This window comes from Sorex araneus, chromosome 1 (assembly GCF_027595985.1).
Source record: "Sorex araneus isolate mSorAra2 chromosome 1, mSorAra2.pri, whole genome shotgun sequence".
Taxonomy (NCBI): Eukaryota; Metazoa; Chordata; class Mammalia; order Eulipotyphla; family Soricidae; genus Sorex; species Sorex araneus.
The window spans coordinates 293,953,126-293,980,212 of NC_073302.1; the positions used below are offsets into that span (position 1 = coordinate 293,953,126).

At 58.1% G+C, this 27,087-nt stretch overlaps 1 protein-coding gene across 1 annotated transcript; it reads left to right on the plus strand.

The window, feature by feature from the left end:
- The first annotated feature begins 382 nt into the window (after window positions 1–382).
- On the plus strand, window positions 383–23,511 carry ERCC5 (ERCC excision repair 5, endonuclease). Its single transcript, XM_055124152.1, has 15 exons — window positions 383–568; window positions 4,120–4,295; window positions 6,765–6,880; window positions 7,196–7,282; window positions 9,275–9,335; window positions 10,340–10,483; window positions 12,770–12,977; window positions 13,830–15,152; window positions 16,504–16,760; window positions 17,227–17,346; window positions 18,273–18,486; window positions 19,476–19,620; window positions 20,165–20,365; window positions 22,136–22,220; window positions 22,743–23,511. Exons 1-15 carry the CDS (start codon window positions 481–483, stop codon window positions 23,214–23,216), a joined length of 3,699 nt encoding a protein of 1,232 aa, XP_054980127.1. The 5' UTR covers window positions 383–480; the 3' UTR covers window positions 23,217–23,511.
- Window positions 23,512–27,087: the final 3,576 nt, after the last annotated feature.

Sequence of the window (27,087 nt, forward strand, 5' to 3'; positions counted from 1 at the left end):
GAGCATCGAAGCCCAAGCTGCGTAAGGCGGAAAATAAATGTATTTATAGTATCCTAACGGCGTGACTTGGGTCGCAGCGGGGGCTCCTGCAGCCAGTGTCGGGCACATCCCGGGAGCCACAGACGGCGCGAAGAGCTGGCGCCGGGGGCGGGCCGGGCGGGAGAAGCCGGTGGCGGCGACGCCCCTCGAGGCTTCCCTGTGGGAAGGAGACAGGCCGCGGCACGAATGCCGCCCCCCCAGGCCCCGGGTGCCAGCGTGGGGAGTCGCCGTGGGAGGGAAGGCGGGCCGGGACGCAGAGCGCCCGCCCGCCCCGCGCGCCAAGCCGCGGCGCGTGAGAAGTACGTCACGAAAGGGCGGGACTTCCGCCCGCCCGACGGAAGCCGGCAGGCCGCGGGCCGCGCTGCGCGTGCGGAAAGGGCCGGCTCGAGGCCCGGCTCAGGGCGAGGCGGGCGCGGGGCTGCCCGACCACAGCCCGGCCCCATGGGTGTGCAGGGGCTCTGGAAGCTGCTGGAGTGCTCGGGCCGGCCGGTGAGCCCCGAGACGCTGGAGGGGAAGATCCTGGCCGTGGGTATCCTTGCCGCTGCCCCACCGACTCGCCCTGCTCCTCTCCGCGCCATCGGGCTCCTCCTCCTCTTCCCCCTGCTCCTCCTCCTTCTCTTTTCCTCACATCCTCCTGTCCTCCTCCCCTCTCTGCCCTCCTCCTGCCTCTCCTTCTTTCCCTGCTTCTCTCCTCTCCGTCCATCCTCCTGCCCCTCCTCTTCCTCCCCTGCTCCTCTTCTCCTCTCCGTCCTCCTCTTCCTCTTCTTCTTCCTCCCCTGCTCCTTCTCTCCTCTCTGTCCTCCTCTTCTTCCTCCCCTGCTCCTCTCCGCTTCGTCCTCCTCCTCCTCGTCTTCCTCCCCTGCTCCTCCTCTCCTCTTCGTCCTCCTCCTGCTCCTCCTCTTCTTCCCCTGCTCATCCTCCTCTCCACTCTCCTCTTCTTGCCCTCCTCCGTTTCCTCTTCCTTCTCTCTCCTCCTCCTCTTCTATGCTTCTCCTCCTCCTTTCTTCTTCCTCCTCTTTTTACCCTCCCGCTCCTCCTCCTCCTCCTCTTTTCCTCTTCCTCCTCCTCCTCCCCCTTCCCCCCACCCCTCTCCCTGGGGCCCGGGGAGGAGCCCCTCCAGGAGGCCAGGAACTGCTCCCCAAATCCTGAGTGCAGTTCCCGGCTGGAGGGTCACCCGCGCCCCCGACTCTTCTCCCCGGCGGGTGGTCAGACCCCGCATCCCGCGGGAGTAGTCACTGCTTACTTTCCCGTGGGACTAGGGCGTCCGCGGGCCCCGCCCCTGCAGGTATCTGTGCGGCATCCTTTTCCTCCCGCCCCCCAGACCAGCTTTAGGGGTGTGCGATTTCCCCTTCACAGAAGCACGCGACAGGCAAAGTCCCCAGATCTTTTCATTGGTGAATTTTCTTTTTCCCCCCACTAGGATGGTGTCCAGGGAAGGAAAAGGGTTCGTTTAGGTTTTCCATTCTAAGCTGAGTTAGGAGCTCTCTGGGGAGTCTTTTTCTGAGCCTGATTATGGATAGCTTGTTTCACAGTTAACCTTTTACTTTTCATGGGAATTTGAGTTCAAATATCTGAAGTATACTTTTTAAAAAATTTTTGTTCGTTAAAAAAATAAATCAAAAACAAAAACCCAGCAACCCTGTATCTATACCAGATTCATCATTCACTCCTGGATCTATAAAATAAACTGGTCGTGTTACCACCTAAGTGTCCTGTTTATTTATATAGCTCAGATGTCTGTGTATGGTAATAAAGGATGAGCGTTTAACTTTTGTTTTTTAAAGACCTTAAATTAATAAAAAGACGCATGTAATTTGCACATGTAAATTTCTTAAAAAAACTTTAAGAAACCTGTTAAAACCCCCAAAACTTTATTTACATTATTAATATTAATGGGAATTAGTTAAAAATGTAAGACGTAACGGTAGAATATAGGCAGTTTATTTTTTGTTTCAGAATGATTATTGCTTTTTCGGACCTTGTAAAATACGTTTCACTTTGCAGCCGTTTTTTTCTTTTTAATTTTTTGGGGGTGGTCACTCGTGGCCGTGCCCAGGGCTCTCCAGGGCGTGCTCGGGGAATGTGTATGGTGACTGCAGGCAGTGTAGGCACCGGAATTTCTCTGGCCACTTTGCTATAGATTTTATCAATCTGGGATAAATATAATTTTGCCCTATATAAAAATTACTGAAAAAAAGAGTAGTTGAATTAGGCAAATATTTTCAGCTTGCCTAATTTTTATTCATTTATTTATTTTGCCTAATTTTACATATTTCAGAATTGCAAAATGAAATTCTATCCTTCAGCTGAGTATTGGCGCTACCTCTGGTTCGTTGAAAAAAAAAAGTCAGCCTCTGTGACTTAGACGAATCTATTTAGAAGTGTTCCGAAGCTCCCTGCCCAGTGCCAAAGGACAGCGGAGCTGAAATGACACGGCCTTGTTTGAGTGTAAACGCAGCTGATGGGCCGAGGGGAAGCTTCCTTGCCCCTGCGCAGCCTGACCGGGAACAGGACCCTGGCAGCAACCTTGCTGCAGGGGAGCTCACGCAGAGCCACCCCAGGGCACGCCCCTCGCCCGCTTCCAGCCGCCACCTCTGCCTCTCCCAGGACTTGTTTTCAGCCAGTTTTCCATGGCTTCTCCCCAGGGGGACCCCTAAGTTACCTCCCCGAATCTTTTCCGGCCTTCCCGGATCCGGTCCTTTTCCCCTTCTCACATGGTCCCGGAAGGGAAGGGGGTGTCCTGGAAATGGTTTTCTCTCTCTGTCACCTGGGGATGGTCCAGGCCCCCTCTGCCCACTCAGGTTTCTCCTGACCCAGGGCGGCTGACTCCCAAGCCCTGTTTTGCCCCTTGGCCATTTGTTTTTTCAGGTTTTATCCATCTTTTATTTTTTTTATTTTAAAATTTGTTTAAAATGAATTCTCATGAGATACACCGTTACAAAGCAAACTACTGTTACAAAGTTGCTCATGATTGGGTTTGAGTCAATCATACAGCTGTTCCAGTACCCATCTTCCCGTCACCAGTGCACATTTCCCGCCACCCCTAGCCCCTGCCTGCCTCTATGGCAGATACTTTTTTTTTCTTCTCTCTCTCTCTGTCTCTCTCTTTCTGTCTTTCTCTCTCTCTAACCCTTAGCTATTTTTTTTCTTAAAAAACTTTTTTTTAAGAAACCTGTTAACAAAACCCCCAAAGAAAACAGATTACTTGAAAACACAGTAGTGATAAACTCTTAATAGTTTGTTGTCTGGGCTAGTTTTTATATTATAGTATATTATCAACTGGAGTTATTCTTTTTTTTTTTTTTCAAAAAGGGACTTTTAATTTTTATTTTATTTATTTATTTTGGCCTTTCGGGTCATCACACCCAGCGATACACAGGAATTACTCCTGGCTCTGCACTCAGGAATTACGCCTGGTGGTGCTCAGGGTGCCATATGGGATGCTGGGGATCGAACCCAGGTCGGCCGCATGCAAGGCAAACGCCCTATTCGTTGTGTTATTACTCCAGCCCCCTGGAGTTATTCTTTTTGTCCTTTTGTAACTTGTTTTTACATCCTTTAGTATTTTGTGACTGCTTTATCACCATACATATGCTTCTGCAAACTTCCATTTTCAAGGACCCCTTGGTATTCCAGCAAATCAGTATACCATACTTAGTTAAAATATAGGATCTTTTTGAAAACTTACGTTGTTATAGTTTAACAATACACAGTCTTTGAGGTAATTTACTAATTCCTAGAATTATTAGTTATTACTAATTCCTAAGGAAAGTGTCAAGGTGGGGTTTTTGCTACAGGTTGCTAATTGTCCTCAGGTAATGTACTAATTTGATAAAATTCTGGAAGGCCCTTAGTGGATTTTTAGAAAGGAGCAGTTCTTCCCAGTGGAAATTTGAAGGAACACATCTGCGTCCGTCAGACTTTATAATCTAGCAAAGGGTCGGTGAAGTTGGCCGGTTTGGGCGGACCCGTCAGATGAGACTAACATGGCCGGGTTGGCGGCCCCTCTGTCAGCAGTCTCTCTCTGCAGTATGAGGAGAGGGAGCCCTTGGCTACATTTTCCTTTACCCGGTGCCACAGACATTAGCATTTGGTTGAACCAGGCTCTCAAAGGAGTCCGCGATCGCCATGGCAACTCCATCGAGAACCCCCACCTCCTCACCTTGTTCCACCGGCTCTGCAAGCTCCTGTTTTTTCGAATTCGTCCCATTTTTGTGTTTGATGGAGATGCCCCACTGCTGAAGAAGCAGACTCTGGTAAGAGTGCGCTGCCTGCCTCCTCTCGGTGGGGTCAGGCGTGGCCCTGGAACTCGGGGAACCCAGATGACTTCCGACACACACTCAGCATCTGTCACGTCCTCTCAGTAGCAACTCTGGGTTTGTTTTACTGAATCACAAACACCTTTTCTCTATCTTTGGTTTTGCGGCCACTTACTCCGGGCTCCGAGCTTGGGGATCACTCCTGCTGGTGCTCGGGGACCCTCCGGGGTGCCGGGGCTCGAACCCAGACTGGCCACGTGTGCGTCCATTCCCCAAACGCCTTCCCTTTGGAAAACAGGTTTCTTAGGGGCTGGGTGGTAGTACAGTGGCTAGGGCTCTGCAGACGACTGGCCTGGGTTCGATCCCCAACACCCCACCTGGTCCCTCAAACCTGCCAGGAGTGATCCCTCCTGCTGTGTGGCCCAAAAACCAGGAAAAAAAGTTTCTTAAGAGAGTGACATAATGGGTGCGATGGTGAAATAGGGAAAAAGGAGAATTTTTACAGTTGAGATGTGTTCCTTGAGAGTAGCCCTGCCTTTATCCTTCGAGCCCACCTCTGGGGTTGTGCTGACATGACGCCGTGAGGGGCGCTCCCGCCTAAATTCTGTCCCCCACGCCCCACGGTAGGAGCTTTCTTCTGAAGGTGAGTTGGGCGTTGGAGTAAGCAGTCCTGCGTGCTGAGGCCACCAGGGGCTCGAGCAGGAGAGGAACCTGAGCGGGAGGGAAGAGGCGCGTGGTTGCCTGAAGCCGGAGACGAGGCGGGGGTGCTCAGACAGAACCTCACCACGTTGGGCCACGCCCGGTGATGCTCGGGGCCTCCTCCTGGCTCCATGCTCAGGGAGCACTCCTGGCAGGGCTCGGGGACTAGTTGGGATGCCCGGTTGGAACCTGGGTGGACTGCAAGCAAGGAGGGCGCCTGGCCTGTGCTTCTTCACACGACCCTCTCCAGCCCTGCCCACAGCCCCCGCGAGGGCTGGCAGGGTCAGCGGTGTTTCAGACTGAGGCACGGGCACTCGCTTAAAGGCACGATGTCGTATCACACGGCACCACAGTGCAGCGTGAGCGGGAAACCCGAGCCTAGGCGGGAATCACCAGTTCTTCACATTAGTATCTTAGTTTTTCTTATTTTTTGCTTTTTGGGTCACACCCGGTGATGCTCAGGGGTTATCCTGGCTCATGAACTCAGGAATTACTCCTGGCGGTGCTTGGGGGTCCCTATGGGATGCTGGGAATCGAACCCAGGTCAGCTGCATGCAAGGCAAACACCCTACCTGCTGCACTATTGCTCCAGCCCAGTTTTTTTTTTTTTGGTGGGGGTCACACCCGGTGACGCACAGGGGTTACTCCTGGCTCTGCACTCAGGAATTACTCCTTGCAGTGCTCGGGGGACCATATGGGATGCTGGGAATCGAATCCGGGTTGGCCACGTGTAAGGCAAATGCCCTCCCCGCTGTGCTATTGCTCCAGCCCCTGCTCCAGCCCAGTTTTTATTTTCTTAAGAAGCCCCAGCAGTGGGGCTGGAGTGGTAGCACAGTGGGTAGGACATTTGCCTTGCACACCACTGACTCAGGTTCGAATCCCAGCATCCCATATAGTCTGCTGAGCACCGCCAGGAGTAATTCCTGAGTGCAGAGCCAGGAGTAACCCCTGTGCCTCGCCGGGTGTGACCCAAAAAGAAAAAAAAAAAAGAAGCCCCAGCAGTGCTCAGGGGCCACTCCTGGCAGGCCCGGGGGACTACCTAGGGTGCTGGGGGTGGAGCATGGGCCAGCTGTGTGCCCGTGAGCACCTGGCCCGCCGTCCTACCTCTCCAGCTCCTGCTCATCACTTTATAATCTCACCAGGTGGGTGTTACGGGTCCCATGAGGACGCAGGGTAGAAGTAAGGATTCCTAACTGCACGGGGCTTCTTCGAGAGGCTTAGGGCGAATGCTGCAGTTTCAGCTTCCCGTGAGCACTGTAGAGTGAGCACTTCATGGAGTTGGGAAGGGAAAGGGAACGTTTAGATGTTCCTGCCTCTTATTCAGCCATAAGGGCTGGCACTTCCATTTGGACATCTCTCCCAGCCTGGATCTCCTGACCGCGTTCTGCACGTTTAAAGCTTCCTTATGCTAAAATCTGGAACGTCGGGTGCAATTGATAATTTTGAAAAATAAAACTAATTGGCAGCCTTCGGTTTAACAGTAACTTTTCACAATATATTACCTTGATAGACAACTCCCCGAGGAAGCGTTTGCTTCGTTGTATACTGTTAGTGCAGAAACTGGACATGTGAGGGAAAGTATTAAAAAGTACCCGCCAGTCCTCCAACTCGCGGTATAGGACAGCTGTCCACAGCCTGCTCAGACAAGCGGGGCCACGGCGTGGGGCTGGAGGCTGGACGCTGACAGACCCCCTCTGGGGGGAGCCACACGAGTGCTTTTCCTGTGCGGGTGGCTGGAGTCGAGTCCCTCCTCCCTCCTCCTCCCAGGCCAAGAGAAGGCAGAGGAAGGACTTAGCCAGCAGCGACTCCAGGAAAACCAGGGAGAAGCTTCTGAAGACGTTTTTGAAGAGACAAGCCATCAAAACCACCTTGAAGAGCAAAAGGCAAGAGGGACCGCGGCTGGGTCCCCGCGCTGTCCCCAGCGGTTCCTCCCGGTGTGGGGGCCCGGGTGCCTCTCCCCGCCCTGAGAGAGGAGGGGGAAGGGCGCGTGCTCAGCCCTCCGGGGTCCCTGGGGCCCTGCTGCCCCGCGGGCCACTTCCCGTGACTCCGCCTGGCACCCGCCCAGCTGCCCACCCTGCCTTTCCCGAGATGCTGTTTCCCCTGGGAACGGGCGCAGCGGGGTGAGCCCGGCGCCCTCCTCCCTCCATCACCCCTCCCCAGTGTCTGTGCAAGGGGCCTGAGTCTCCTGTCCTTCCCAGGGGTGACCCGCTCCCCAGCCTGACGGAGGTGCGCCACCAGGAGGATATCTTTGCTCTGCCACCCCTGCAGGAAGAAGCCAAGAACAGGTAAACCCCCGCCTCCCGGAGGGATGACTGAGCACGGAGCCACGAGTCAGCCCCGAGCATCCCCGGGTGCGGCCCCCAAACAGAGCAGAGCAAATCAGGGAGACGTGGGCTGGGAAGAGCCGAGGGCTCTGTGCCCGAGGGGGCTGAGAGGCGCGGGATGGGGGTCTGGAGAGTGTCCCCCTGGACCCCTTTCCCCTCTCCCCGTCATTCCCCTCCCCCAGGCCGGCCGTTTTAATTCCTTAATAGCGTCACTGGTCTGGGGGTGCCCGTGGCCGGTGGGAAGCCGAGGGGCTGTTTCTTTCCCTTTGCGGGCCCCGAGCCCTCAGGCGCGGCCGACCCCTCACCAGGGCGTCTCCCCATCCCCCAGGCCCGCGGGGACCCTCCCCCGCCAACACTGCCTCCCGGGCTGGCGCCCCTGGTGGCGTCTGCCCTGCTCAGCGGCACGGCTGTGGCGCAGGTGCAGGTGGAGGGGCAGGTGCCTGGTCCCTGTCCTCCCCCCCTCCCCCCTCCCCCCCTGTAATCAGCCCGCGCTCTGCCCCGGGGCCTCGCCCTCTTCTCTCTCTCTCTCTCTCTCTCTCTCTCTCTCTCTCTCTCTCCTCTCTCTCTCTCGCTCGCTCACTCTCGCTCTTGAATTAATTTTTCATTTTATAAGGTAGTTGACAGTATGCGATTCCATTTAATATTCAAACTCCAGTCCCACCACCATGACACCTTCCCACGCCATATTTGGGATGTTTCCATCCCAAGCCCCAATCCCTGTCCCAAAGCACAACCAAAATAATATGTATTTTGTATTAGGTGTTATGAAAAACCACTGAAAATGCCACAAAAATGTCTCCATAGAAGAAAGAGTGTGAAGATTGTTCTATTTTGGCTGGGGCCATTAAGACTGTCTTTAGGATATCACTAAAATGTTTGTTAAAGGTTGAGTGAGTAATGTGAATTTTCGTGTATATATATCTGAATATTTTATATATATATAAAATATATATAAAATATATATATATGCATGGGCTGGAGCTATAGCACAGTGAGTAGGGCGTTTGCCTTGCACATGGCCGACCTGGGTTTGATTCCTTCGCCCCTCTTGGAGAGCCCAGAAAGCTACCGAGAGTATCCCACCCGCACAGCAGAACCTGGCAAGTTACCCGTAGTGTATTCAATATGCCAAAAACAGTAACAAGTCTCACTTGGAAACGTTATTGGTGCCTGCTCGAGCAAATTGATGAACAATGGGACGACAGTGATATATATATATATATATTTCCCTCTATGATTGGCTGCCTACTATTTGAACCCCAGACTCTTGGAGAATGCGTAGGGAGTGTCCTATGAAAGGCGGTCGCATGGTCCAGGGAATAGGGTCACTCAGGCATGAGGCTTGGCCCGAGCTTGTGGGGAGCGGCCTTGAGCGTGGCGGCGGTTGGGGTCTGGAGGTTTTATTTTGGCTGCTGGAGCTGGGTCCCTTGGCACAGGGAGGGCTCTCACCCGCCCCCTCTGGGGCGCCTTGAGTGAAACAGCCTGGCTCGGGGTCCGGTGGCATGGTTATGGGGGGCGTCCTATTGCTCTCTTCTGGGAGAGAAGCTCTGTCTCTGTCTCTGTCTCTCTCTCTCCCACTGTGTCCCCTCCCATATGCCCCTTCTGGAACTCTCCCCACAAGCCTCTGCTTCACCAGGGCGCCCTGCTGAATGTCACCATTTGCTTACAGTGCTCCCCTCCTTCCCAGCCCCGTGACCGACTGTCCCTGGCCATAACCATGGAATTCCAGAGCCTTCTGGAATCCCAGAGAGGGCTGAGGTGCCCCGAGGTGACCCTGTGCCACTCCCCGGCCTGTGTCCCGTCACCCTCCCTCACCCTCCCAGCACCCACTTAGCCTCTGGGCCTGGCTGGAGGCCCCCACCGGCCCCCTAGCCCAGACCAGACCAGCGCTGCCCTGCCCTGCCCGGGAATGCTTTGTAAAGGGTGGAGTTCACAGGGCCGCTTCCCTTGCAGCTCAGAAGAGGAAGATGAAAAAGAATGGCAAGAGCGGATGAGCCACAAGCAAGCACTGCAGGTATCTAAATAATTCCCCAAGTCAGAATGTTTGGACAGGAATCACTGTCACTGTCATCCCGTTGTTCATCGGTTTGCTCAAGCGGGCACCAGTAATGTCTCCATTGTGAGACTTGTTGTTACTGCTTTTGGCATATGGAATATGCCATGAGTAGCTTGCCAGGCTCTGCCGTGCGGGTGGGATACTCTCAGTAGCTTGCCGTGCTCTCCGAGAGGGGCGGAGGAATCGAACCCGGGTCAGCCAAACAAGGGTCCCCCATGCAAGGCAAACGCCCTACCCACTGTGCTATCGCTCCAGCCCAGGACTGTGAATCTTTTTTTTTTTGTTTTGTTTTGGGGCCAGCAGTGCTCAGGGTTCTTCCTGGCTCTGCACTCAGGAATCACTCCTGGCAGTGCTCAGGGACCCTGTGGGATGCCGGGGACTGAAGCCCCGTCAGCTGCATGCAAGGCAGACCACCCGCCCGGCGCTGGTGACCCTCAGCTGTCCCAGTGCTTTCCCAGGGCGGCCCTGGGAGCACGGGGAGCAGGAGCCCCCCGAGGGCAGCTCCCGAGTCCTGGGGCTCCCGAATCCGGCGGCTCCTGCCCGGTTAACACAGCGGACACAGTCGTGGGGGACCCCATGGCCTCAGGAGCAGAAGGTGGAGCCACTTCTCAAGGGTCTCGTCCCCTTGAAGCAACACCAAGGCCGGCCCCCCCTACTCATACCCGTGCCAGACGGTCACACGGCTGCCGGCCGCACGTTCCCCCGCAGAGGAAAGGCCAAGCGGGACTACGAGTGTCGCCAGAGGAGCCGGGCTGCCCCGCCTCTCGGGTCTTTGTGGGCCTGTGCACGGCTTCAGAGCCGTCTGGGCGGTTCCGAGTGCGGGGACCAGGGACTGGGTGCTTCCCTGCCCTTCCCGTGGGGCTGCCTGCGTAGACGTGGGACTCGGGGTGCCACCGGCACAGTAAGCACCCGCCCCGGGAGTAAGCCTGGGTTGGGGCTCACGGGCCGACGTCCCCTCCCAGGAGGAGTTCTTCCGGAACCCGCAGGCCATCGACATCGAGTCCCAGGACTTCACCAGCCTGCCCCCCGAGGTGAAGCACGAGATCCTCAGCGACATGAAGGAGTTCGCCAAGCGCAGGAGGACGCTGTTCGAGGCCATGCCGGAGGTGGGGCCGAGGAGGACTCCGGGAGAACTCCTGGCGTGCTCTGTCCAGAGGCGGCGGCCTGGCTGAGCCCGCGAGCCCGGGGAGCAGCGGGTGTTTCGAAGCCTTTGCTCTTCGGGGAGGGGGCCTGGGTCGGGGTGCTGGGGGCGGCCAGGGCTCCCCCGGCAGGATGGGGGTCACGACCTGCTCCTGCCCCCAGATCTTTCCCTTCCCAGCCCATCTGTGGCGCAACCGGCTTCTTGGTGTAGGACTGAGACCGCGACGCCCATCTCCTGGGGGGGGGGGGGAAGTCAGGCGGGCCAGCGTGGAGAGCAGTGCTGGGCGGAGGCCCTTCCCGGGAAGGCTGTGTAGGTGCTGGTCTGGTTAGAGGCTGACACTGATGACCAGGGCTCGGGCCGGCGCTTTCCTGGCACACATGCCCGTGCTCTAGGGCACTGCCTACCTGCTGCAGCCTTGCCCGAGCGCCCCCCGCTGGCCAGGCCTGGCATTGCGGGTGTTGTGAGTCAATCATTGCGTCATAAGCAGGACCTGGCTTCATCTCTTTGGTCCGATTCCTTTTGTCGTGAAGAAAGCTTTTTTTTCTTTACTTTTTATTTATTTATTTGTTTATTTATTGCTTTTTGGGTACACCCAGCAATGCACAGGGGTCACTCTTGGCTCATGCACTCAGGAATCACCCCTGGCAGTTCTCAGGGGACCATATGGGATGCTGGGAATCGAACCCGGGTCTGCCGCGTGCAAGGCAAATGTCCTACGCGCTGTGCTATCTCTCCAGCCCCCCGAATAGCATTCTTGTTCTGTTTTCGTAGGACCCAGGTCTCTAAGGCATATGTTAGTGCAGGAAGAAGGGTGGAATTGAAAAGATGTGCCTGGAACTGGAGGTTCTTCGTCCTCTTAACAACTTCTTCAACACTCTTGAAGGCGTTTCACGCTGCTCTCTTCCTCCTGCACAGCTCAGGTGCCAGGTCGTTTGTCATGTTGAGTTCTTGACCCGGGTACACATAGCTGCTGCATTCGGAGATGTTCGTTCTGTTGAGAGCAAATGGAACATCAGGAACTAGTCCGTTTCTCATGAACATTGTCCAACCTTTCCACACTCATGGTCAAAGTCGGCCAGCATTGGTGCCGCGTGGCTAATGTTTGGTGTTATGAGAACGATGTCATCATTGAAGGAGAGGTGGTGTAGTTGCCTACTGTCTCTATCTTCACTCCCATTCCTTCCCATTCCAGTCATTGCATAATGTTCTCGGTTCATATCCCACAGATGTATGCAGTGATTCTATGTCTGTCCCGCTCTTTCTGACTCATTTCACTCAGCATGATACTCTCCATGTCCATCCATTAATAAGCAAATTTCATGACTTCATTTTACCTAACAGCTGCATAGTATTCCATTGTGTAGATGTGCCACAGTTTCTGTATCCAGTTGCCTGTTCTCAGGAACTTGGTTTGTTTCCAGATTCTGTGAATAGTGCAGTGAACATAGAAATGCAGATGGTGTTTCTGCCGTGTGTCTATGGGTCTCTGGGGTATATTTCCAGAGATGGTATTGGTGGGTCATATGAAAGCTCAATTTCTAGTGTTTGGAGGAATGTCCATATTGTTTTCCAAAATACGCTTGACCAGCCAGCATTCCTACCAACAATGAAGGAGAGTCCCTTTCTCCCCACACCTGTGCCAGCACTGGTTGTTCTTCTTCTTTTGGATATGTGTCAGTTGCTGTGGTGTGAGTTGATATTTCATTATGGTTTTGATTTGCATCTCTCTGATGATTATCAGCGTAGAGCACTTTTTCATGTACCTTTTGGCCATTCGAGTTTCATCTTTGAGGAAATTTCTGTTCATGTCTTCTTCCCATCGTTTGATGGGGTTGAATGTCTTTTTCTTGAAAAGTTCTACCAGTGCCTTATATATTTTTTATATTAATCCCTTATCATGTAGGTATTGTGTCAATAATTTGTCCCATCCCGCGGGTTGTCTGTATCTTGGTCACCATTTCTTTTAAGGTACAGAAGCTTCTTAGTCTCATGTAGTCCCATTTGTTGATCTTTGCTTCCACTTGCTTGGTCAGTGGTGCTTCATCTCTGAAGATGCCTCTAACTTCAGTGGAAGCAAGTTCTTTCATAAGGCAGCTCTACTTTTCCCTTCCGATTTTTATTTTATACTTCGCAGATACCACCAGTTGGGTGGTAAAATCAATCGTTTCTTGTCCCAGGTTGGGGAAGGGGCTAGGAATAGAGGACTAGTGTCTCTCCATGACACAGGATTCATCTTCTTTCTTTGTTTCAGGAGTCCAATGACTTTTCTCAGTACCAGCTCAAAGGCCTGCTGAAGAAGAACTACCTAAACCAGCACATAGAAAACGTCCAGAAGGAGATGAACGAGCAGTGCTCGGGCCAGATCCAGCGGCAGTACGAGCAGGAGGGGGGCTTCCTCAAGGACGTGGAGTCCCGCCGGGTGGTCTCCGAGGACACGTCTCACTACATCCTCATCAAAGGTACCCAGAGCCGGCACATCCCCTCGGGGCCAGACCCCAACCATGCTGGGGGTCACCCACATGCAGATCCCCCAGCGCCACTGGGGGCTAAAAACAATGACAAAAAACTCCCAAGGGACAAAAACCCATCCACCAGAGAGACCAATTCTATGACCCGCCCCAGCTAATCATTTATCATTAACCTGCCTCGTTCCTCCTTACCTGTCCTGGGACTGGACACAGCCATGAGTGCTGGGTTGCAAAGGAGGGTTTAGTTTGTGCCCCTGCCTTTGTCCACACACCAAACCCAGCCCCTCCCTGGTCACGGCCAGCCCTGTCTGTCAGCCCTGATGGAATAACACGCGCATAGACCCTGTCCGTCAGCCCCGATGGAATAACGCGCGCATAGACCCTGTCTGTCAGCCCTGATGGAATAATGCGCGCATAGACCCTGTCCGTCAGCCCTGATGGAATAATGCGCGCATAGACCTTGTCCGTCAGCCCTGATGGAATGATGCGCGCGCATAGACCCTGTCCGTCAGCCCCAATGGAATAACGCGCGCATAGACCCTGTCCGTCAGCCCTGATGGAATAACGCGCGCACAGACCCTGTCCGTTAGCCCCGATGGAATGAAGCGCGCACAGACCCTGTCCATCAGCCCCGATGGAATGACACACGCGCAGACCCTGTCCGTCAGCCCCGATGGAATGAAGCGCGCGCAGACCCTGTCCGTCAGCCCCGATGGAATGACGCGCGCACAGAGCGCGCCGGGAAACGGGAAGCGTCGGCCAAAAGGACGCCTGTTCCAGGTGGAGGGTTGGAGCGAGGCGCGGGCAGCGGTGTCCCCCCTGAGTGCGTGCGTCTCTCCGCAGGCGTCCAGGCCCCGCCCAAGGCTGCCGGCCTGGCAAGGCCCCCTCTCAGCCCCCCGCCCAGCGCCCGGGCCTCGCCGGAGCCGCGCCCCACGTCCCCGCGCCCCCCATCCCCGCGGACGCTGCGGGCCCTGCAGGCCGCCCTGCTGGGCAGTGGCTCGGACGAGGACAGCGAGCCCGGGCCGCGGGAAGGCGCCGTGTCGCCGGCCACCCTCCGGGCCATCCAGAAAGCACTGGACGACGACGAGGACCGCGACAGGGACGGGGGAACGGCTGACCCCGCCGCGCACACCCTGCAGGGTGCCCCCGACGTGCCACAGCGGCCCTGCCAGGATGCGGCTGACCTCGTCCCCATCGTCCCCATGGCCCCTGGCCACAGGGCGGAGTGGGCACTGAGCGGGGCCTCCTGGGAGGAAGGAGCAGGGCCCGCACCCACGGCCAGCAGTGGAAGGGCACTGTCCCCGCCGCCCCCGCCCCAGGTGCAGACACCCCCCAGGAGACCGGGGGCCAGCCCCAGTGCCACCTCGGCCGGCCAGCAGGACCCCTGTGCTGCAGGGGACCAACGTACACCCCAGGCCCCCACCAGCACAGCTGCCCACCCAGAGGCCAGCGGGTCCGTCACAGCCCCAGGCTCGGGCACGGCAGGGGCACTGGGCCTGCAGGGAGGACCGAGCGTGCAGGGAGCACCGGATGTACAGGGAGGACCAAACATAAAGGGAGACTCGAGCATGGTGGGAGCACTGGGTGTGCAGGGAGCATTGGGCATGGCAGGAGCACCTGACAAGCAGGGAGCACCGAGCACGCAAGAAGGACTGAGCATACAGGGAGCACCCGGTGTGCAGGAAGCATTGGGCTTGACAGGAGCATCTGACAGTCAGGGAGCACCCAGTGTGCAGGGAGCACCAGGCATCCAGGAAGCGCCAGGCATGGCAGGAGCACCCGACAGGCAGGGAGCACCTGGTGTGCAGGGAGCATCAGGCATGGCAGGAGCACCTGACAGGGAGGGAGCATCCGACAGGCAGGGAGCACCAACCATGGCAGGAGCACCTGACAGGGAGGGAGCACCCGGTGTGCAGGGAGCACCAGGCATGGCAGGAGCACCCGACAGGCAGGGAGCACCGGGCATGGTGGGAGCACCCAGCGTGCAGGGAGCACCCCACAGCCCTCCTGAGGCAGCGCCCAGCTGTGACGAGTCTCGCAGCCCCAGTGCAGCCGGGCAGGACAGGTCCCTGAGGGCCGCCACGCCGGACCTTGCCCACCAGGATCTCCCGGGCCCCACGTCCGAGGAGCCAGGGGACGAGGACACGTCAGGAAGTGACTCTGACGGTAAGTGCTGGGCGTGGGGCGGGGTGGGGGGCCCCTGCTCTGGCCTGTGGGGCCGGGTCTGGCCTGGCGCACCCCCGTGGGCTCTGGAGACACCCGCTGGGCCCGGACTCGGCCTCGTCAGTTCCACTTTGGCTTTTCATTGACGGTTTCCACATTTGGTTTCGGTCCTCACCCAGCAGTGCTCGGGCCTGACTCCTGGCCCTGTGTGGGGATCCTGTGGGGTGCCGGGATTGAACCCGCTGCGCCACGTGCACGGCCTCCCGGCCCGTCCTGGCTGCCGTTGGGCCGGTGCCGGGCCCAGGGAGAGACGGGAAGGACGTTTCCTGCGGCGTTTCTTCAAGTCTCAGCAGCTGTGACTCCGCACGGCGCCTCCTGGCCCCCGCCTCGCCGGGCTGCTGTCGAGTGCTCGCTTCTTGCCGCCTCTTGCCCTCCGGTGGGGCCGGCTTGGCCTGTGCTGTCCCTGTAGCTTCCGGCACTTTCCCTCTCTCTCCTGGCCCTCCCCGATCTTATGACCAGGGCCTTTGGTTTGTGGGGGGGCCTTTTCCTGACTCCAGGGCCCCCGGTTCCTTGAAGCAATGGGTGAGAGTTAGAACCCACACCCGGGCCCCGGGGGGCAGGGAGGGTCCGGTCACTACTGACCCCGCCGCTGGCCAGCTCCTCACCAGCTGCCCTTTCCTGGGCACACAGCGGCGTCTGTCTCTGTGTCTGTGTTTGCAGATCTTTGCGTCCACGCTGGCCGTGCACGGTGGCCGTGGCCTCTGCTCATTGTGTCAGCTCCCGCCCTCGTGGCAGGGACATCATCCCCGGAACCCCGAATTGCTTCTCAGCGCCTCTCTCCTCACCCTGCCCACTCCCCCCCCCCCCCCCGGCCCTCCTGGGTCCGGGGCCGCCAGGAACACAGGCTTGGAGCTGGGAGCGAGTCCCCGGGCCGCCCCGTCCCTGAAGGGTAGGGAGCGTCTAGTGTAAAGGTTCTTCCAGGTAAAAGATGTTCAGTGGGGAGGGCGGAGAGTGAAGAGGATGCACAGTTTATTCTGTTCCAGCCCAGGCTCTTCCTCCCAGCCTCGCCCCTAGTCAGGACGTCTTCAGTGACACGTGAACACACTCAGCTCCCATCTCCTGGTTACGAGCTCTGACTTGGGGACTGTGTCACGGAACCCCATGGCCGGGTCTTGGCTGACGGCAAGGACAGCACCGCGTGCGGAGTGGACAGGGTTATTTTGGTACCAGATGTCCGTCGCTGTCCCGTGTTTTCCAGGACTCCGGGACTTTGGGGACCTGCGGGGAGCCCCCGACTCTCAGGGAGTCTTGATGCTCCACTCGCGGGTAAAGGGATCTTCGTGTGTTGGTGCAGGCAGCTTCATTGAGGTGCAGAGCGTCGTTGAAGACGATGAGCTTCAGGCTGAGCTGCCCGCCGGCTCCAGCCCCTCCTCTGGACGAGAGGAGGGGTCGGCGGCGGCCCCTCAGGGGGATGAAGACTCCATGGACTCCGAGGGGCCCCCCCAGGGCAGCTCTGAAGGCCAGGCCTCGGATATCGACTCCCCCGAGACCCCCAACGAAGCTGAAGGAGACGGACACGAGTCGCCCAATGAATGGCAGGATATTGATTTGGTAACGCAGGGACGACCCCCTCCCCCGCCCCGTCACCCTTGCTCAGGCAGCCCCGCTCAGTGGCAGGCTCTCAGTGCTACGGGGTCCCGGGGGAGTATTTACCGGCTGTTACTCGCATCTCCCCGTCTTGCGGGCACTCCTCTTGCATGCCTGGGACTGGCTCCATTCTCCTCGTGGTTTTGCAAGGGAGCCTCTAGAGCCTGAGACGCGCTCAGGGCCCCCGCGGAAAGCTTGCTGGGCAGCAAAGGCCAGTTGGCGACGTCAGACTAAATGCAGATGCTTTGCATAACCAGTGCCCTTAGGGACTGGAGAGACAGTCCAGGTAGGAGGCGCTTGCCTTGAGCACAGAGCCCAGAGTGAGCCCCGAGCAGTATCAGGCGTCTCCCCCGGACTGAGATAATGACATTGGGCAGTGCCCTTTGCTGCATTACTTACCTAATAGTCAACAGGTGAAATTATTTTCCAGGAGGAGCTGGAAGCCCTGGAGAACGACCTTTTAACCCAACAGAACACACTGAAAGCTCAAAAGCAGCACCAGGAGCGGATGGCGGCCTCCGTGACGGCGCAGATGTTCCTGGAGAGCCAGGTGGGTGCCCCCAGCACCCCGTTTCCCGTAGATTTCCCCAGGGGGAGGGGTCTGTGGCACGGCTCCCCCTGCTGGTGAAGGAGCAGGAGTGCACCGGGGCAGAGCTCCTGGTGTCCGTGACTCTGCTCCCCCTGCTGGTGAAGGTGGGTGTGTGCGCTGCTGGAGTTTATAGCGTCTGTGGCACGGCTCCCCCTGCTGGTGAAGGAGCAGGACTGCACCGCTGCGGGGCTCATGGTGTCTGTGACTCTGCTCCCCCTGCTGGTGAAGTTAGAGAAGTGCACCAGGGCAGAGCTCATGGTGTCCGTGACTCTACTCCCCCTGCTGGTGAAGCTGGGCGTGTGCGCTGCTGGAGTTTATGGTGTCTGTGGCACGGCTCCCCCTGCTGGTGAAGGAGCAGGAGTGCACCGGGGCAGAGCTCGTGGTGTCTGTGACTCTGCTCCCCCTGCTGGTGAAGTTGGAGAAGTGCACCAGGGCAGAGCTCTTGGTGTCCGTGACTCTGCTCCCCCTGCTGGTGAAGGTGGGCGTGTGAGCTGCTGGAGTTTATAGCGTCTGTGGCACAGCTCCCCCTGCTGGTGAAGGAGCAGGAGTGCGCCGCTGCAGGGCTCATGGTGTCTGTGGCACTGCTTCCCCTGGGGGTGAAGGTGGGCGTGTGCACTGCTTGGGTTTGGCTCCCCCTGCTGGTGAAGGTGGAGGAGTGCACCACTGCCTCGCTCGTGGTGTCTGTAGCACTGTGCCCCCTGCTGGTGAAGGCAGGTGCGTGCACTGCTGGAGTTTACGGCGTGTCGGTGGCTCTGCCCCCGCTGCTGGTGAAGGTGGGACCATGCCCCACTGCCGAGCTCCGGGCCTGTGTGTGGCGCTGCGCCCTCTGCCGGCGAAGGCGGGGCGTGCACTGCCATCCAATTCACGTCCTGCCTTTGACTCTGCAGGAACTTTTGCGCCTCTTCGGTGTCCCCTACATCGAGGCCCCCATGGAGGCGGAGGCGCAGTGCGCACTCCTAGATCTTACCGACCAGACTTCCGGAACCATCACGGACGACAGCGATATCTGGCTGTTTGGGGCCCGGCACGTCTACAAAAACTTTTTCAATAAAAACAAGTTTGTGGAATATTACCAGTACGTGGACTTCCACAACCAGCTGGGTAAGGCCGGAATCGCGATGACTCCCCGACATTCACCTCGGGAGTCTGTCTTTGGCAAGGAGCTCACTTGCTTCGTGCCTGAAAGGGAAGGGCTCGTTCGAAGAAGTAGTTTTGCTTTTTTGTTTTCCCTTATGTCGAGGAATAAGATTTTTTTTTTTTTTTTTTTGCTTTTTGTGTCACACCCGGCGATGCACAGGGGTTACTCCTGGCTCTGCACTCAGGAATCACTCCTGGCAGTGCTCAGGGGACCATATGGGATGCTGGGAATCGAACTCAGGTCGTCTACATATAAGGCAAATGCCCTACCTACTATGCTATTGCTTCAGCCCTGAGGATTAAGTGTTTTACAGTAGATTCAAGAAGTTCAAATCCATCCAGAGTGATAGGGAAGTGGTCAGAGCATTTGCCTTGCACGTGCAGACCTGGGTTTGAGACTCAGCAAATGTGGTCCCTGAGTACTGCCAGGAGTGATCCCTGAGCACAGAGCCAGGAATAAGCCCTGAGCACCACTGGGTGTGGCCCCCAAACCACACACACACACACACACACACAGAGTTAAAGCCCTGGTGTTTTCTGCAGTTTAGTCACTAGACCTGGTCAGTTGGAGGCCAGCTGAGGTCCAGAGTGAACCCAGGTGGGCGTGTCCCCTGTCTGGGCCCCGTTGCCCTGGAGGCTTGCCCTGGCATTTCTGGCCGAGGCTCCGTCTTCATGCTTGTTAGGGCCACAGGGTGAGGGATTCCCGGGTGCCAGTCGTGCCTGCAGAGGCTCGCTGGCTGTCAGGAGAGACCTGGTCAAGGACAGGGGACCCGAGTGGACAGGGAGTGGGGCAAGAGTCCCTGGAGCACAGCGATGCCCGAGGGCTGGTAGGGGCGGTCTGCACGACAGGCCCTCGCGGGGGCTGGGTCTCCGTGGAGGAAACAGGGTAACCGAGTCATCACCCTGGGCTGGAAGCAAGCCTGGCAGGTGGCAAAATATTTTCCCGCCCATAGGGTTGGACCGGAGCAAACTAATCAACCTGGCGTACCTGCTGGGAAGCGACTACACAGAAGGCGTCCCCAGCGTGGGCTGCGTCACGGCCATGGAGATCCTCAACGAGTTCCCCGGGCGCGGCCTGGAGCCTCTGCTGAAGTTCTCGTGAGTGCAGAGACTGGCGGAGCCCAGGGCAGGCCCCCTCTCTCCCGCCTAGGCTGGGCGGGGTTGGCCCCCGGGCCCCACTCCATCCCGGACCCCGAGTTGGACCGTGCCCTCGGGCCAGGGGGCCCAAACATGGTGCCGGATCTAACTGGTGTGTGTGGGGGGAGCATACATGATGCAGGATCTAACTGGGTCTGGCGGTTCTGGAGGGACCATACCTGGTGCAGGGATGTAACTGAGTCGGGCTGGAGGGACCGTACATGGCTCCGAATCTAACTGGGCCAGGCGGTTTTGGTGGGGGGAGGGGTCACCATACCTGGCGCCAATCTAACCGGGCCGGGTGGTTCTGGGGAAACCATCTGTGGCGCCGGATCTCACTGGTCGGGCCTCTCCCAGCACTGAGCCCAGGGCCGCGTCGGCCTTCAGGGAGCGAAGCCCCTGGACTGCCCAGCGCAAGGGGCGTGTCCGGGCCTGGGCATCCTCCTCCCGGGTGACCGGGCTGTCGCCCCCCCTACCCTGACCGACGTCCACTCTGTCCCCGCAGGGAGTGGTGGCGCGAGGCCCAGCAGAGCCGGAAGGTGCGGCCCGACCCGCGGGACACGCGTGTCAAGCGGAAGCTGCGCACGCTGCGCCTGGCGCCCGGCTTCCCCGACCCCGCCGTGGCCGACGCCTACCTGCGGCCCGTGGTGGACGAGTCCACCGGCGCCTTCCTCTGGGGCAGCCCCGACCTGGGCCGGATCCGGGAATATCCTTGTCCTGATCCCCGAGGCGGGGCGGGGCGGTCCCTCGCAGACCCCGAGCGCGCTCCCCGCCGCGCCCCCCGCCAGGACCCTCGGGCGCTGCCCAGAGGGCGGCCCCCGGGCGCCGCCTCCCCGCCCGGCCCCTCCCTGCACATTCTGGCCAGGCTTGGGCCTGTTTGCAGAGTTTGGGAATATTTTCTCCAGGGTTTTATTATTGTTTTTCATGTTCCAACTTCTCTTAGCTGATTGAGGTTCTGTGATTTGCAGTGGATGGTGCGGATCATCTTAGTAACGGTTCCCGGTGTCCAGGATCGCGGCACCCCCACCCGCAGGGTCCCCCTTTCAGCCCGTGGTCAGTACTGCCAGCCGTGGGCAGCTCTTCCTGCCCGGCCCAGGGCATCCTGCGTGGTGGCCAGGTCTGTCCGGTTCTCTGCGTGCACCTGGGGCCGCGCGCGCGCGCGCTTCCCACCTCAGGATGTTCTTCCTTCTAGGACCCAGTTGCGCCACTGGTGCCTCGCGTTGCACCCGAGCTGCGCTGCGTCAGGGCTGGCCTATATTTAGAAACGACCCATTATCCTCTTTTTTGTTTCGTTTTGGTTTTTTGGGTGCCCTACCTGGCTCACTCCAGCTCTGTGGTCAGGAATCACTCCTGGCGGTGCCCAAGGACCATAGGCACAGGGCCAGCGTCCAGCCCGCAGCCCTCTTGCTCCTGGGCCTCTTGTTTTTTTTTTTAATTTGGTACACCCAGCAATGCACAGGGGTTACTCCTGGCTCTGCACTCAGGAATTACCCCTGGTGGTGCTTAGGGGACCATATGGGATGTTGGGAATCAAACCTGGGTTGGCTGCGTGCAAGGCAAATGCCCTCCCCGCTGTACTATCACTCCAGCCCCTCTTCACCGTTGTTTTTCAAGAGCATCTTGATCTGAAATAGGTGGTCACCAAGCGTTGGTACACAGCACTGCATACCGAGCTGTTCCTTCAAAATGGAGAAGCTGCTTCCTTCTGTTCTTTTCATTTCTGCGTGCCTTTCTGCATCTTTAAATAGTCAGTTTGGATAGAGGTTTAAAAGTGTGCAGTAGACTTGATCTAATGATATGAATCCCCTCCCCCCCAGTGATAGCTACATGGTAGTTGAAACATGTCCTTATTTTAAGCTAACTTTTCAAAATTATTTTTAAAAATAACCCCTAGTCTTTGATTTCCTAAAACAAATGAGGCATGAGTTTTCTTAGAGGTTATTCAGGAGAGTACGGCAGGGAAAGGGTGAGGCGTGGTGGTCGTTGCTGGTGTTACCCCAACAACTGAGCACTGTGGGTGTTACCCTACTAACTAAGCACTGTGGGTATTACCCTACTAACTGAGCACTGTATCTGTTACCCTACTAACTGAGCACTGTGGGTGTTACCCCAGTGACTGAGCACTGTGGGGGTTACCCTACTAACTGAGCACTGTATCTGTTACCCTACTAACTGAGCACTGTGGGCGCTACCCCAGCAACTGAGCACTGTGAGCGTTACCTCAGTGACTGAGCACTGTGGGCGTTACCCCAGTGACCGGGCACCCACATGCAAAGCCGGGAGTCAGGCCACTGAGCATATATTGGTGTGATTTGTTTCTTAAGACCACTTTTGTTTTCAAAAGCGTTTCTGAAGCAGGAGGAAACTCTGGAGATACGGGGAATGGAAATAGTGGGGCTGGGGGGGTCGTTGGCTGTCTCTCTCTGTCGCTTGCCCGGGGACTCCGGAGACCCAGACAGGCCTTAACTGCCGGCACGTTCTGTCAGCGCTACTTCGGCTGGAGCAGGACCAAGACGGACGAGTCCCTGCTCCCGGTGATGAAGCAGCTGAACGCCCAGCAGGTAGCCAGGGGCAGCCGAGGCAGCGCCTCTTCACGGAGGGCACCCGAGTCATGTGGCGTGACTGGGCCTCAGGGACAGAGAACGCTGGCCCTGGTCTTCCGTCCCGGTGTCAGCTCAGGAATGGGCCCTGGCGTCCTTTTGAGCCATCCTTCCCCCGGGGAAGAAAAACCCTCCGGCCCTCAGGGATGCTGAGCTGCTGGTCACCGACCCGTTAACCCGATTCTCTGCCCGTCTCCCAGCCCGGAACCTCCTGTGTGTGTTGTGCGGGTCTTAGAAAGCGTCTCACTGGGATTCTGCAGGCGAGCCCCCCCAGTCCCAGTCAGTCACCCCGTTTCTGCGGGAGGGATGTCAGGAGAGAGCCTTTCCCGTGGTCCCCAGAGCTCCCTGTCTTGGTCCGTCCATGCATGTGTCTCTGCCATGCCGAGCCCGGTGCAGTGTGGGGTGTAGATGGGCCTTGGCACGGGCCCCCTGCGGGGCGGGTGTAGCCGGGCCTTGGCTCCCGCGCGTGTCCGTCCCTTGCAGACCCAGCTGCGGATCGACTCCTTCCTGCGCGTGGCGGAGCAGGAGCGGCGGGACGCCAGGGGCATCCGGGGCCGGAGCCGGCGGCTGGACCGGGCCGTGACCTGCCTGCGGAGGAAGGAGCGCGAGGGCGCCGGAGCCGAGCCCGAACCCGAACCCGAGCCCGAGCCCGGCCCGCGCTCCCGGGGCGCCAAGCGGGCGCGCGGCGGCTTCCTGGGGGCCACCTGCCCGTCCCCTGCCTCCTCCTCCTCCGACGAGGGCCCCGCCAGAGACACCGGCCGCCCCACCCCGCCGGCCGCGCCCCCCGCGCCCCCGCGGAGCCCCCCGCGGCGGGCCCCAGCCGGGAGCACCAGCAGCTCGAGCGGGGAGGACGAGGAGCCGGCGGGGCGCGGGCTGGTCACGGCCAGACCCGTGTTCGCCGCCAAGCGCAGGAAGAGAGGGGGCGCGACCCGCGGCAGGAGGGGGGCCCGGCGCTGACCCCGCCGGGCCGGCTGGGCTCAGGGCCCCTCCTGGGGTGCTCGGGGCCCCTCCCGGGGTGCTCAGGGATCACAATCCTAACGGTGCTCAGGGATCACTCCTGCCTCTGCGCTCAGGGATCCCTCCTGGCGGGGCTGCGGGGACCCTGTGCCCTCTGGGGCATTAAGCCTGGCTAGCCACGCAGTTGCTAGTGTTTTCCAGAATCCCGGGTGGTTCCTGGCACCCGGAAACTCTTTGTTTCCTTTTTCCAGTCTTGGGCAACGCGAGCTTTGTGACATTAAAAGCCCAAAAGCGCCGTGTGGGTCTCCGAGCCTTTCCCTCTGCGCTGCTCGCCCTCTCGCCTCGGTGCCCCCACCCCTGCCCCCTGCAGAGGGCAGCGCTGCTGGGTCACCGCCAACTCGGTAGGTCACTCTCCAAACAGGAGGTGACTCCTGCACGCCCAGGTGGGACCCGCAGCTGGAGCGTCTGGTCGGGAAGACCCTTAAGGCCCTGGGGACTCTGTGTGTGTGTGTGTGTGTGTGTGTGTGTGTGTGTGTGTGTGTGTGTGTGTGAGAGAGAGAGAGAGAGAGAGAGAGAGAGAGAGTTTGGGTCACACCCATCAGTGCTGGGGCTCCCTCCTGGCTCTGGCTCTGTGCTCAGGGGTCCCTCCTGTGGCCTTGGGGGCCATATGGGGTGTTGGGGTCCAAGCCCGGGTTGGGCGTGTGTGTAAGGCCAACACCTGCTGCGCTGTCTTTCCAGCCTGTTATTATTATTATTATTATTGTCACTGTCATCCCGTTGCTCATCGATTTGTTCGAGCGGGCACCAGTAACGTCTCTCATTGAGAGACTTATTGTTACTGTTTTTGGCATATCCAATACGCACGGGTAGCTTGCCAGGCTCTGCCACGCGGGCTCCATACTCTCGGTAGCTTGCCGGGCTCTCCGAGAGGGGCGGAGGAATCGAACTCGGGTCGGCCGCGTGAAAAGTGAACGCCCAACCGCTGTGCTATTGCTCCAGCCCGTTATTATTATTAATGACCCTTGTCCTTATTATTGGTTTGGGGGCTCCCCTGGCAGTGCTCGGGCTCCATCCTGGCTCTGCTCCGGGGACCACTGCTGGAGGCTTGGGCGGGGGGGGGGGGCGTGTAAGTGGTGCAAGGCAAGCGCCGTCCTGTCCTACGACTCAGCTCCCGGAGCAGCAGAACCCCCCATGCTCACTGAGCCCTGGATCCTCTGCCGGGTGCTCCTCCCTAGGTCCTCCCACAGGTCCTCTCCCGGCTGCCGCTGAGGGCAGAAATACAAACAAGTCACTTTCGCAGTCTTTGTTTTTTGGGGGGCCACCCCTGATTTGGGGGTGGAGGTGGTTTGGGCTCCTCCTGGGGTTCCCGGAGCTTCCGTGCAGCCAGCGCCCTGCCCGCCCCTCCCCCCCTGCAGAGCCGTGCTGCAGCGCTTGGAGCATCTCCCCCCACCCCCATGTTCTTTTTCAAATGTCTCGTCTATGTTATTTCCAGCCTGAACAGCCCGAGCGCAGCGACTGCTCTTTGCTTGTCGTTGTGCCCGTATCTGCCTTTCTGCACGGCATTCTTCTGAGGTGAGCTCTCCTACGGAAAGAAGCCCATTGTTTTTCAAATTAAATTTTTTGTTGTTTTGGCGCCATCCCTGGCAGTGCTCAGGGCTTACCCTGGCTCTGTGCTCAGGGCTCACTCCCGGCTCTGTGCTCAGGGCTCACTCCAGGTGGGCCTCAAGGTACCACAGAGGGTGCCGGGATGGAAACTGGGTCAGCCACGTGCAAGGCAACCCGCCCTCCCTGGTGTCCTGTCTCTCCAGCCCCCAGTTTTTTTCTTTTCTTTTTTTCTTATTTTTACACTCTTCCCCTTTCTTCTCAGCAGCTGGGGAAGGAGAAGAGAGGAGATACTCTTTGTTTCAGCTTTAGTTTTTGGGTCACCCCTGGCGGTGCTCTGCATTCAGGAATGACTCCTGGCGGAGCTAGGGGGACCACATGGGATGCCAGGAATCGAACCCGGGCTGGCCACGTGCAAGGCAGATGCCCTCCCTGCTGTGCTATCACTCTGGCCCTGAGAGGAACTATCCTTATTTCTCTACGTCTAATTGGGAGTTTCCTGCCTATCTGGGGGTGGTACAGCTCCCTGTGTGGAGAATCAGTGAGCTGCCTTGACGGACAGTCTCGTGCGCTTGCAGGGCAGGGGGGGGGTTTCCAGACCACACTGCAGGAACGAGGAGAGATGCGCGTCCCAATGGCCTCTGGAGTTGGAGCACTGGACTCAGTCTGGCCCCTGAGCAGGGGGACGCCGGGGTGCAGGAGGGGCCTCACACCCACTCACGCCCAGCGGGCTCGGGGCAGCACTGGGCTTGCAGCAGCAGGGAGGGAACTCGGGCACCCGGCACGGATGAACCCCCGGCCCCCGCCCCCGCCCTGGCCCCGGGTTCTTCGTTACGTCTGAAATAGGCCGCTTAAAGCCACAGCAGCCACGCAAAGTTGCCACGACAGAAAACAAACGGCTGTGCCCGTTGCTCACGTGGGGTGACGGGCTTTATATCCTCTCGTGTGAAACTCTCGGAGCTCGTACCCCTTTCTCTGCATTGGCTGCTGAACGCTCTGAGTTCCTTAGTGCCCTTACCTGCCCCTTCAATTCGTGTTTTATGGGCTCCACAGCCCCGGTGGGATTCTTGCCAGGTAGTTTTTTTGCCGACGTGAATGAGTCACTTTAAAGTCTGTCAAAAAACGCAACCACGCCTCCTCTCTGAGTCCGAGTGAGTTCCTGCTCAGGCCTGCCTCGGGGTCCCCCTCGAGAGCCGCCTGGGGTGCAGAAACGGGAGGTGCTTAAAGGAGGCTGGAAGCTCTTGGTGCTGAGGGCCACGTGTCGCCCATCGGGTGGGGTGGATCTGTCAGCCTCTGTCCTGCGCTAGATGTCTCACGGCTGTTTGCCAGCCGCCGTCCGGCATCTGGGGTGTCTCCTGGGCATTTTGTTTTGCTTTTGAGCACCTTAGTCTTGGAAAATTAACCTTTACCAAATAATTTATCAAGTAACACTGTAGCACTGTCATCCCGTTGTTCATCAATTTGCTCGAGCGGGCACCAGTAATGTCTCCATTGTGAGACTTGTTGCTGTTTTTGGCATATCGAGTACGCCACGGGGAGCTTGCCAGGCAGGGCAAAGGCAGATGCCTTGCCAGGCAAACGCCCTGCTTGCTGTGCCATCACTCCAGCCCAGGTATTTATCAAGTAAATATCTTTCCTTTGGGGAACGGTCATGAACACTTTAATTTTATTGAATTAATTAGTTTTCATTCTGGTTTAGACAGTGGGCTTCCCACTGTGCCCAAGAGTTTGGGACCGATGGACAGGACTTTAAACACATGGCCTCACCCCAGCCCGCCCTCTGTCTGCCTCCGGCCCGCCATCTCCATTATCAGTCATGGTCTTGGGCATCTCGAATCCCGTGTCTCCACCGTAGCCCCACCCACACCCTGCCCTTCGGCCGTGGGTCGGAGCTGAGCGTCACCCGCCACCCATACTCCTTAGATCTTTTCATGGTGGGATTTGTCCCGAATTCCTGGGTCTCTCGCCAGGCCCAAGTCCCCTGCCTTTGTCTTCGGGTCTGGAGAGATTGCTGGAAGTTCTGCTGGCCTTCTGCCACGCAGAACTCTCGTTTGCTCCCCAGTCTCTACGCCAGGGGAGGCGAATGTGTGGAGGTTGGCTGCCTGGATCCTGCATAACAGGGTGTGTGTGTGTGTGTGTGTGTGTGTGTGTGTGTAAGAGACAGAGAGAGAGAGGGAGAGAGAGAGGGAGAGAGAGACAGAAAGGGAGAGGGGGGTAAGGAGGGAGAGAGAAAGGGAGGAGGCAGGAGGAAGCAGGAGGGAGGGAGAGG

Bases quoted from the DNA above. Each gene is read 5' to 3' on its own strand.
- ERCC5 (XM_055124152.1), top strand. From the start codon at position 481: ATGGGTGTGCAGGGGCTCTGGAAGCTGCTGGAGTGCTCGGGCCGGCCG. The intron at 6,881-7,195 runs GCAAGAGGGACC...TGTCCTTCCCAG, and splicing joins ACCACCTTGAAGAGCAAAAG to GGGTGACCCGCTCCCCAGCC. The intron at 17,347-18,272 runs GTGGGTGCCCCC...TTGACTCTGCAG, and splicing joins AGATGTTCCTGGAGAGCCAG to GAACTTTTGCGCCTCTTCGG.